The sequence below is a fragment of the Ctenopharyngodon idella genome, chromosome 24 (genome assembly GCF_019924925.1).
Source record: "Ctenopharyngodon idella isolate HZGC_01 chromosome 24, HZGC01, whole genome shotgun sequence".
Lineage (NCBI taxonomy): Eukaryota > Metazoa > Chordata > Actinopteri > Cypriniformes > Xenocyprididae > Ctenopharyngodon > Ctenopharyngodon idella.
In genome coordinates this window covers 13,795,942-13,808,727 of record NC_067243.1, presented here as the reverse complement: position 1 = coordinate 13,808,727, position 12,786 = coordinate 13,795,942, and the positions used below count along the sequence as shown (strand labels likewise).

Below are 12,786 nucleotides of genomic sequence, written 5' to 3'. Positions count from 1 at the left end.
ACAGTGGTGCAACCTTAATGTTATGAAGCGACGCAAATACTTTTTGTGCGCCAAAAAAATAAATAAAATAACTTACAGAATATCTAGCGATGGGCGATTTCAAAACACTGCTTCATGAAGCTTCGAAGCTTTACGAATCTTTTGTTTCGAATCAGTGGTTTGAAGCGTGTATCAAACTGCCAATGTCACGTGATTTCAGTAAATGAGGCTTCGTTACATCACAAGTGTTTCGAAATTTCAATGGTTCACCACTGGGGGGTGTGATTCGTAAAGCTTTGAAGCTTCATGAAGCAGTGTTTTGAAATCGCCCATCACTAGATATTGTTTAATAAAGTCGTTATGTTGTTCTGCTGTCAATGCAGGCCTCGCTGAGCCATCGGATTTTATCAAAAATATCTTAATTTGTGTTCTGAAGATGAACAAAGGTCTTACTGGTGTGGAACGACATGAGGGTAAGTAATTAATGACATAATATTCATTTTTGGGTGAACTAACCCTTTAAGATTCAAGAGTAATCAGTAAGTGTGTTTTGATGGTCAATCGACTAAAACCTAGTGACATTTTAGTATTATTTATATACTATTATAGGATTTATTAATATTTTGACGTTGCTTTTATATTTTAAGTTTTCATTTTAATTTAAATTATATATTTGAGTAACTTTTGTAATTTTTATTAGTTTGTTTTTAAAAAAATAATTTAACTTTAATTTATTTTTGTTTCTGTAAACTTATTTCAATTATTTCAGTTCAGCCAAGGCAACATTTTAGGCAAGCTTTTTAAGTTGAAGATTTTCATCTAATATTTGTGTATATATTAAATATATATATATATATATATATATATATATATAAAAATTTGTTTTATTATTATTATTATTATTAATATTATTTTTTAAGCTTTATTTCAATTACTGAAACCGATTTTAAAAATTATTTTACAATAACAACACTGCTAAAAACAAGATACTTCCAAAAAACAAAAAATATAGTACCATGGTATTACCATGGTTTTGTGGGACTTTTACCATGCTAATGCCATTTAAAGTATCACAGACTTGGAATACCATGTAAATACCAAATTTAAATATGAACCGAATCAAAATACTATTTGGCATTTGGATAGCATCACCAAACTGGAACCGCCAAAGCGCTTTTTGTAAAACCAAGCAAACCTGCTACATTGAATTTTTCTATTTAGGGTTCCATTTAAGTTTTTAAAGATCAGCTCAATAAAAACCCAAGCAATTCAATTTGTGCAGGACAATTTAGAAAGCAAAAAGTGGTCCCTAAACTTGTGTAATAGACTTTCCATTCCATGTCTTTTTTGGTAATTCCCATAATTTCCAAACACAAGACTAAAAGCAGATATTTAACAAACTAGTAACTGCAATCGTCACGTTGTTTTACAAGGCAGTCAACCGTGTCTGAAATGGCAACCTAATCCTCACACCAACGTTGTCCCAAAACACATTCAGTGCCATTTTCGTTAATGTGCAGCATTTTCCAGCTTCCTGGCCAGAACAAAGAGGGACAGAGGTGAAGTCTGAGGGCATAGTAATATATTAGTACCAGTGTTTGCTAAAGGGTGCCCACTATTGGCCTCTGGGATTGGTGTGTGTGGCATCCCGTCCATATGGCCAAATGCCCACCTGCAGTGCGGCTCACCGCCACTAATGGAGCACTGTAGTAAAACCTCCATGACCGTGTCTATGTGTGCGTGTGCGCTGTAATTACAGGCCAACTGGCTGAGCTTTTCATTCTGCCCCGCCACATGAAGAACTTGGCTCTTCGCTGCCTTCAAAGCTCTACTGAACGTATGAAGCTATATAAACACATGTACGCATACACACATAGACATAAACTTACACACCACTGCCGTGGACTAAAGGAAGAACATTCGGACTTTTCATAGGCAATTTGCTTTGACCAGGTCAGCAGGATCTATTCTTACAAAGCATAATATTTTTAACATGTACATATATAAACACATGAGCTTTCAGCGGGAAGCTCTACAAACAGTAGTCACAATGGTGGTAATGTGGCCAAAGAGAAACGGTTTCGAAGACATGAATACAATTTACACATTGTGGGGAAGTGGTATTCCTACACCATCCCTACAGTTGCTGTAGGTCAAGTCATGGTAGAATTTGGGCACAGCGCATAGACAAGCTTTACTCTGCAAAATGTGTTTTTTTGTCATATTGAAGTTCAAACTTTGCAGATACAAATACATGGGTTAATCTGTTCATTAATATTCCAAAAACAGAGAGCAAAAAGTGGTACCAGCTTGCATGGAAGCCTGTTTCCACCAAAGTTTTTGTATAAAGTTATGTGAGATTTAAAAACAAAACGTCACTGTGAGATATAAATTAACACTGTGAGAGAGATTAAAAGTCACAATTGTGAGATAAATTTGCAATTACGAGAAACAAAGTCGTAGTTTTGATATAGTCGCAATTGTGAGAAACAGCCAAAAATGTCAGATATAAAACAACAATTACAAGGAACAAAGTCATAATTGTGGGATTTAAAGTTACATTGCGAGATATAAAGTTGCAAATAAGAAACCGTCACAACTATGATAAAACGTTGTGAGATAAAAAGTAGCAATTACAAGAAACAAAGTTGTAACTTGTAATTGTGAGGTATAGTCACATTGCGAGATATAAAGCAAGTCGCAACTATGAGAGAAAGTCGAAAATGTCAGATATAAAACAGCAATTACAAGAAACATAATTGTCATAATTGTGAGATTTAAAGTTACATTGCGAGATATAAAGTTGCAAATATAAGAAACATTACCAATTATAATAAAAAGTTACAAGAAAGTTGTAGTTGCGAGATAAAATGTAGCAATTACAAGAAACAAAGTTGTAACTGTGAGATATAAAGTCACACTGGGAGATATAAAGTAAGTCGCAAGTATGGAGAAACAGTCAAAAATGTCAGATATAAAACTGCAATTACAAGAAACAGTCGTAACTGTGAGATTTAAAGTTACATTGCGAGAGTATAAAGTTGCAAAAATAAGAAAGTCTCAATTATGAGATAAAAAGTTACAAGAAAGTTGTAGTTGCGAGATGAAAAGTAGCAATTACAAGAAACCGTTGTAATTGTGAGATAGTCACATTGCGAAATATAAAGTAGCAAAACTAAGAAACAGTCTCAATTATGAGATAAAAAGTTACAAGAAAATTGTAGTTGCGAGATAAAAAGTAGCAATTACAAGAAAAAGTTGCAATTGTGAGAAACAAGTCACACTGCAAGATATAAAGTTGCAAGTATAAGAAACAGTCGCAATTGTTAGATAAAAAGTTACAAGAAAGTTATAGGTACATACAAGAAAGAGTAATTTTAAACATATAAAGTAGCCATTACAAGACACAAAGTCGTAATTGTAAGATATACGTGAAAATTCACAATGCAAGATCGCAACTCTTGAGTATGAGAAACAAAGACGCAATTGTGAGATAAAAAGTTGCCATTATGAAAAACAAAGTCGTAATTGTTATATATCAAGTCACATTGCAAGAAACAAAGTCGTAATTGTCACAATTACAAGAAAAACCTGTTGTTGTCAATTATATTTTTGATGAGGTCTTTTAATGGGTGCAAGATGGTCAAAAGTACTATAAAAATGAAATGAGCAACAACTCACTGACCTAGTGGTCAATGCACAAATTATTTATTACTTTTTTTATTTAAACCAAGTATAAAACTGTCTGTGTTTATTCAAACTATCCCTACAGGAAGATCATCTATTAGAACAAGAATCAATGCAACCACAAAGCCACATACAAATTAAGCATCAGTGTTCCAACCTGAGGGTCTCCTGATGTTTCTTTGGCAGTCTGGTACTTTTTCTGTAAAGCTGCAGTGCCTTGACTTTGCTGTCTGTAGATGGGAGACTTCAGGGGGATGAGGCTGGGCTGCATGGGCTTCAGAGGTCCATTCTGGTGGGTCGCTACCCTAGCTGGAATGGGTAGAGCGGTACCATGCACAGGTTTGGGCAATCCCGACTTCATCTTGGAGGCGACTAGAATAGCAGGCATCTTCTTTTCCTTTTACATTCAACCACGCATATGCTGGCAAAAAGTTGTCTGGTTGCAGAGGCACAAGTCTCGGAGCAACCGCACACGCTGACTTAACAGCTGGAGCAATGCAGTGGGAAGTGTGTCCACAAACTCACATTCATGCAGCACTGGAAAGCTTGGCAGCACACAGACGTCTTGCTAAACCTTTTAATAATGTGATTTTCCCATGACAATCAGCCAAATCCTTCCCCGTCATCAGCATCTTCAGTGTTTTTCTTGTCCAATGAAGCTCTACTCCATATTCGACTTGAGATCTGGACTCCGCCCGCCACCTGCTCCTAGTTCCACAGCAGCGAGGAGTCGCCCGATATAGCCCAGCGCAGCCGCTGCTGAGAAGCGGACACTCTCTGGCAGGCAGAAATCACAGATAAGTGGGAAGGCAGGATGCAATTTGTTGTCAGAGCAGAAGAAACCTACAGTTTGTACATGGAAGTGTAACCAGCCTCCAGATGCAGTGGCAGCAAGGCATGACTCTCAGGCTTGAGAAGGATTAACAAGCCATTAGCAAGACAGCAGATGTGTCTTATGGGAAAACTCGACGCTAACACCCCTGGGTGACAGCCTAATCAGCCATAATATCACCCTTCTTGCTAATGCACCAGAGAAATGGACAATTAGCTAGCAAAGAAGAAAAGTCTTGCTTTAGCTTACAGCTTTTTGATGCCAGAGACCCTTAAATATGATTTCGAAATATTAAAGGCAGCTGCATATTTTCATAAAGTATAAAGACCCATTTATACTGTGGGAAAATAAAAATATTATAAATTTGGAAAATAAGAAAAAATATTACCTTTTTTCTACCTACTATTAAAGTACTGTTAGATGTATAAACCTGAAGAGAAATAAAGCTAGGGCGATCAACACATTAAAATAATTGTGATTAAAAATTCTGCTTTGGAAATCATGACATTAAAGTTCTAAATTATTAGAATACATATTCTAATATTTAAAAAAAAAAAAAAAAAAAAAAAATGTTTATATATTTAAAAAAAAAAAAAAAAAAAAAAAAAAAAAATAAAGTTAGGGCTATCAACACATTAAAATAATTGTGAATGTCATGATTCCAAAACAGAATTTTTAAAGTGTAAAAAATATATACAAATAAATAAATATTATAATATATACATATTTTTTTTCTAATATTTAAATACAATTTAAATGTTTAAAAATAAATATAACTACAACTATTATAAAACAATAAATGTAAGATATATAAAAATAATTAGAAAAATATATAAAAATTAGAAAAAATTATATATATTTCAAATGTAAAGATATATAAAAAATAAATTATTATTAGAATTATTTTTCTAATAATAATTTCAAATATTTAAAATAGAAATTTTCTATAAATTATTAGAATATATATTCTAATATTAAATAAAAAATTAAAATGTTTATATATTTTAAAAATATATTTCAAATGTAGAGATATATAAAAATAAATTATTATTAGAATAATAATTCTAATTATTCAAATATTTAAATAAAATAGAAAATCTCTAAATTATCAGTATATATTCTAATATTAAATAAAATTAAAATCTTTATATTTTAAAAATATATTTAAAATGTAAAGATATAAAAAATGAATTTGTATTAGAATTCAAATTACTCAAATATTTAAATAAAATAGAAATTCTCTAAATTATTAGAATATATATTCTAATATTTAAATAAAAATAAAAATATATATTTTTAAAATTTAAAGATATATAAAAATAAATAATTATTAGAATAATTATTCAAATATTTAAATAGAATAATAGAATTTTTCTTTGAACTTTTCTTGCGACCACAATTTAAAAACCCCTCTCACTCTAATTCTGTTCCAAGAAAATCCAAATGGATACTTTTTAACAGTCTGGCTGTGCGATCATAACTAACTACAAGTACAACTAATTGAGGCAAAATGGTAAGGAGAATTGTTTGTTCTTGTTGTCATCTCAACAAAGCAATTTACCTACTGCCAAAAACATCTATTATTAGGTATTATTAAAATCAGTAAAAGACTCAAACTGCCTCGAAGCCTAAGTATTTTTACTTGCAGTTAAAATTTTGTATGCGGTTTTACCATGATTGAAAAGTCTCATTCGCCCTGTTTTTCGGAAGTCTCTGAATTCCCATGCCCGGTTGCGTTTCTAACAGCATGCTGAGAGAGGGAGTGTTTGGTTATTCACGCAGCCCGAGCCGAGGCTTTGGGAGGATGAAATTCTGTTGGAGCAGCAGTTTTGAGTGTCTACAGATTGAACCCAATAATCCCTGTGGGGGACGAGTGAAACCCATTGCCTCTCTGCAGCCGGGCACTGATGCATTGTTTCCTCTGAGAACCACTGTCCACCGACTCCAACACTATGTTGAATGTGCAAAACTGGAGATGATGCCAGTCCAGCATGGATCTCAAAAACCAAAATGTTAACTACTACCGAACAGATATGTGTTTGCCAGTGTTTACTTATAAACAGAGCAATGAAAATGAGTGATATCTCAAGCTCATCTCAACAGGTGCAAAAGATCCAAATTCTGTGACTACTGCACCACCAAACCCTCCACTTGTCTTCCATTGGTTGCACAACAAACAGATATTTTTGCACCAATGTTGGCGTGTTGGACTTGGATTCTCATTATACTCATTTCAGATCATTAAAACAGCACTGGGAACCAAGCAGAGGACACAGTAATAAACGTACCGCAGGAATGGTGGGTGGTAGGTGCAGGTTGCTAGGTTGAGGCTTTGGTAAACACACATGTGCAACCACAACACACAGCATGGGATCAATTTTACAGACCCATGTTGTTAAATTGGATTTGATCATTGAACCCACAAGAATACTCCTTGAAGGCAAACTGCTTTTGGACGGCAACATCTATAGCAGTAGCACATGACCAATCTATTTCACCCACATTTCATTTTTTAAAATGAGTCCTTAAATGGGCTATATGTAGAATTCCGAAATCCTTGTTATTAGCATGGTGGCCGTTAAGTGAACTGCAGCCAGCAACAGAAAAAATAAATGTTTTTCCATTTACATAGTAATAAATAGATCTGGGCCAACAAGTAAAAGGTCAAATTTGGATGGATGGATGGATGGAATTTTCTTAGATATTGGGTAAACGGATGGATGGATGGATTTGTTCTTAGATACTGGGTGGATAAAAGGATGGGTTTTTTCTTAGATATTGGGTAAAAGGATGGATGGATAGATTTTTTCTTAGATATTGGGTGGATGGATGGATTTGTTCTTAGATATTGGGTAAAAGGATGGATGGATTTTTTCTTAGATATTGGGTGGATGGATGGATGGATGGATGGATATTTTCTTAGATATTGGGTGGGTGGATGGATGGATGGATGGATGGATGTTTTCTTAGATATTGGGTAAAAGGATGGATGGATGGATTTTTTCTTAGATATTGGGTAAAAAGATGGATGGATGGATTTTTTCTTAGATATTGGGTAAAACGATGGATGGATGGATGGATTTTTTTCTTAGATATTGGGTAAAAAGACGGATGGATGGATTTTTTCTTAGATATTGGGTAAAACGATGGATGGATGGATGGATGGACAAACTGAAAATAAAATAGAAACTAATTTCAAAGCAATACTGTAACAAGACTTCTGTAACAAGCTAACAAAATCTCTTACTTTATCCGCCATCTTGGAGTCATTTTTCACTAGATTCACACAATGCAATCTCTATGAAAGATATATACACTGCTTCAAAATCTGGCCAAAATTAGGTATCATAAATAAAACCTTCTGGACAGCTACGATAGCTTAAATGCTGTTTCTATAGGCAGCTTGCTAGGTTGTGGAATAGCAAATTATCATATTTTCTCTTTAAGACCAGAGAAAGTCTGTGCACACCACAGGGGGTCATCTGATGCAGACTGTCCAGTTCATTAACAACTCTTTCACCAAAGTTAGCCTTTAAATAGAGCCCAAGAGAATCAGCTTATTCCATATGGTCACTTGTGAGTGGACATCTGCCCACTTCACACTCAATATGTTTCTGCAGACAGAGCATGCCAGGTTACTTCTTAGGTCACAGTTACCATAAACTGTAAGGACAAGTCAGCATCACGCTGGTCTCAGGATGGACAATGAACCTGCTGAGGTTACTGTGTCCAGCATTATCCTGTTACCAGTGTAACAGTGTACAACATTATGAAAGTAGCAAGTTATCACCATGCTACACTCTTAAAAATAAAGGTTCTTTAAAGGCATTGATTAGTGGATCAACAAATCACAAAACTCACGGTTCGGATCATATTACGTTTTGGAGTCAGGGGTCAGATCAGTTTTTGGATCATCCAAAAAAAAAGAAAAAAAAAAAAAAAAAAAAAAAAAAAAAAAGAACAAAAACACTAATTACAATCATAGATAAATACAATATAACAAAGTATTGATTAACATTAATGATACAGTCAGCAGCAGATTTTATAGGCTGCTGTCACTTTAAGACCTAATGCACAGATTAGGGCTGCACAATTAATCGAATTTCTAATCGCGATTACGATTGGCACGATTTCATAATCGTTCAAAGGCGCGATTACACGGAAAAATATCTCTGCGTGTTTAAGAGGTGTGTTTAGAGCAGGTTATGTTGTGAGAGGCGAATCACGACTACTTCAGAGTGTAAAAGGTCTAACCTAGCACAAAAGGAGCTACCAGTGACGTAAGTGTACGCTGATATATCAAACGCACGCGAAACACCAGCACCCGCCATTTTAAAAAGCCGTGTACACAGCCTATATATTTATTCCACAAACTAACTAACTCTACAAACATGGAAAACAGTGATTGATGGACCTCTCAACCTTACGCTAAGAAGAAAATCCAGCATGATTTTGAGCAGACCAAGCAAAACATGATTATGTATTTCTGCCGAGCTAGCGACATTGGATAATCAACCACACAGCAAAAGCTAATACTTTTTCAAATACTGTCTACTTTCTTTGTATACCAGTTCTATCTAATAACGTATTAGACAGGACTGTTAAACAGATTGTAAACTAATGAAGACGGAGAGTGCGAGCACTGTGTGCTCAGGCTCTGTCTGAACTGTTCTCAGCGCCGTCAAAATAAAAGTAACAACAACAAGCGCAGTTTACGTCACTTCAGGCCCTAGGGGAACCACACTGGTGGCTACTTTCTATATTTAAATTTCAAGAACAACCCGATGCAAAAGCCTCTATTATACCATGCATATGTTGACTTTTTATTATTATTTAAAGAAGAAACCAAACCAATGTATAGTTGACATTTGAGGTTTAATGCTATAGAAAAACAAAACATTTCAGGAAGAGCGTTTTTAGCTTGTTTTTTAAACAAAAATATAGCATGCAGTTGCTTCAAACAATGGTATAAAGCTATTTAAATAATCATTCGATGTAAATTGTGATAATCGTAATTAATAATCACAATTACAATTTCAAGGGAATAATCGACAATTATGATTTTTCTCATAATCGTGCAGCCCTAGCACGGATCCAATATAATGATGCACATTCGAGTTCTTTCTCAACTGTTTACATTCACTTAGGACATAACTGACTGTGTTTACGAGAATACCCGAGACAGGTATTTTGACATAATGTTGTGTGTATGTATCCGTTCAAGCGCAAGGAAATGCGAAAGAGGAATCAATTTAATGTTCACGCACATCTGAAATGTGCTTCGGGTGTGTGCGGCTGTGTGCACATAACAGCGTGCAAGTACCGAATTGAGTTCTCTTTTGCCTCTTCTTGTACCGGAATGGTTTAAAATCGCTTAAATGTGTAAATTGGTGTGACAAAACATGTGCAAATGATAAACTTTCACTCTATGATGGTTAAACTTTGCAATCCATGAATCACATGTGTGCCGAACCGTGGGGGTCAACGATCCGTTTAACCCCAAACGTCGATAGTCCCATTAAGAACCTTTAACATCAATGGAAACTTTCCATTGCACAAAAGGTTGTTTATAGTGGAAAAAAAGGTTATTTAGATTATTCAAATGTGCTTCACACTAAGACAAAATAGTTCTGATCAATGAAAGGTTCTTTGGGCAACCAAAACTGGTTCTTCGATGGCATCACTCACGAAAACCCACTTTTGGAACAATTTGAACCAGAGGGCATCAATGGAGCGTATCAGACAAAAGTGTGTGCAGGATGTGAAACAGACACACCACTTCAGCAAATCTCCACAGTGCTGCTGCTGGACAGTCACAGGACAATCAGCTACACTCTTGCTGACCGAAACACAATCACGTCCGGAAGCAAAACTATGCAGGCACTTTGAAATACATCTTCATGCACATGTGGACACACACTCGCTCTGATTCTTGTTAATAATTTTGACCAAAAAATACCTATTTCTCCAACATTGTTGCAATATACAGTATATGTGCTGTCCACAACTGATAAACACAAAACAGTCTATTCAGGCAATAATGTCCAACATTAAACCGAGTGCATGGCCAAATGTCAGCCGCACATCGACAGTAGCAAGCTTCTGCTGAACAGGATGCAGACCCAGAGATAGCGATACACTATCAGGAGAATGACTAATGCCAAAAGCGGTCCATACTGATTTTTAAAACCTACTCAGAGACGTGCCTATTCAGAAACATTTTATTTTAAAATAAGATTATAATTACCAATGTTAATAGTTTTGCCACATATTGCTATGCATTAATTGACCCTTCGCAAAGACCCGCCCCCCTTAGTTACTGTTGCTTTGTCCGACAAGCCATGGCGCTGTCACGCCACACGCGGTGAAAAATACATCGCGGAGCAAAGAGGAGACTGACAACACGTCGGCAGTCAAGACAGAGCAGGTTACTTATGATATTAAACAAAGTCCCAGCTTTAAAGTTGTGTAACTTGTTTAGAAATTCGAACAATAAAAACCATTTTGTGGCTCTTTAATGTGTCGTGACAGATTGCTGTAGTGCCTCAGCTCAAGCGGCTCGTGAACCAATCATCTCTTCCTACTAGTTAATATATAGCATCAATGAAACATGAATAGGAATGTTGTTTCAAATGCGGAAAGACGTAAATACACACCATTTTTCAAGTTCAAGTCCACCAAGGTTAATCTTCTAACTCCTGACAGCTTTGTTGAACAAAATGGTGGATTCGGCGTTATGATTGGTTAGATCGCTTGTCAATCAAACTCCAGGCAAAAGGTCAATTGTCTATTGAAAAACATTTTACTCTTCTGAAATTAAAGTAGATATATATATATATATATACATACATACATACATACATACATACATACAGGTGCTGGTCATATAATTAGAATATCATCAAAAAGTTCATTTTTTTATTATAAATTATTTTTAAAAATGAAACTTTCATATATTCTAGATTCCCTACATGTAAAGTAAAACATTTCAAAAGTTTTTTTTTTTAATTTTGATGATTAGAGCGTACAGCTCATGAAAGTCCAAAATCCAGTATTTCAAAATATTAGAATATTTCCTAAGATCAATCAAAAAATGGATTTGCAAAACAGAAAAGTTCAAGTTCTTTAAAGTATGTTCTTTTGTACACTCAATACTTGATCGGCAGGACATATTACAGCAAATGACTTGCTCCTAGCACAAATTACAGCATCAGTGAAGTGTGGCATGGAAGTGATCAGCCTGTGGCACTGCTGAGGCACTATTGAGCCTTCAGATCATCTGTATATTGTTGGATCGACTGTTTCTCATCTTTCTCTTGAAAATATCCCATAGATTCAGGTCAGGCATATTGGCTGGCCAATAAAGCACAGTAATATCATGCTCAGCAAACCACTTGGAAGTGGTTTTTGCACTGTGGGCAGGTGCTAAAGTCCTGCTGGAAAAGGAAATCAGCATCTCCATAAAGCTTGTCAGCAGATGGAAGCATAAAGTGCTCCAAAATCTCCTGGAAGATGGCTGCATTGACTTTGCACTTGATAAAACACAATGGACCAACACCAGTAGACGTCACGGCCCCCCCAAATCATTATTGACTTCAGAAACTTCACACTAGACTTCAAGCAGCTTGGATTCTGTGCCTCTCCAGTCTTCCTTCAGACTCTGGGACCATGATTTCAACATGAAATGCAAAATTTACTTTTATCTGAAAAGAGGACTTTCGACCACTGTTCACTGTCCAGTTCTTTTTCTCCTTAGCCCAGGTAAGATGCTTCTGACGTTGTCTCTGGTTCAGAAGTGGCTTGGTAGTCCTTTTCCTGAAGATGTCTGAGTGTGGTGACTCTTGATGCGCTGACTCCGGCTTCATTCTACTCATTGTGAAGCTCTCCCAAGTGTTTGAATTGGCTTTACTTGACAGTATTCTCAAGCTTGCGGTCATCCCTGTTGCTTGTGCACCTTTGCCTACCCAATTTCTTCCTTCCAGTCAACTTTGCATTTAATATGCTTTGATATACACTCTGTAAACAGCCACCCCATTCAGTAATGACCTTCTGTGACTTACTCTCTTTGTGGAGGGTGTCAATGATTGTCTCCTGGACCATTGCCAAGTCAGCAGTCTTCCCCATTAGTGTGGTTTCAAAGAACAAAAGATACCCGGAATTTATACTGTAGGGATGGTCATTTAATGAAACTCAAATGTAAATATTCTAATATTTTGAGATACTGGATTTTGGACTTTCATGAGCTGTACGCTCTAATCAACAAATTAAAAAAAAAAAACTTTTGAAAT

The 12,786-nt window shown here is 35.6% G+C and overlaps 1 protein-coding gene across 8 annotated transcripts in view; it reads right to left on the bottom strand.

The window, feature by feature from the left end:
* Window positions 1-12,786, bottom strand: part of nav2b (neuron navigator 2b) — a 104,085-nt gene that overhangs the window by 79,505 nt on the left and 11,794 nt on the right. For 3 of the 8 annotated variants that reach the window (XM_051884232.1, XM_051884229.1, XM_051884230.1), the window contains exon 1: window positions 3,824-4,451. The exons of 1 other annotated variant lie outside the window; for it this stretch is intronic. In XM_051884232.1, coding sequence (XP_051740192.1) covers window positions 3,824-4,054 — 231 coding nt within the window. In that variant the 5' untranslated portion in view covers window positions 4,055-4,451. Of the gene's footprint in view, window positions 1-3,823; window positions 4,454-12,786 lie in introns of those variants that run through there. 4 more of the 8 variants (XM_051884228.1, XM_051884231.1, XM_051884234.1 and 1 more) reach the window with 4 other exon arrangements.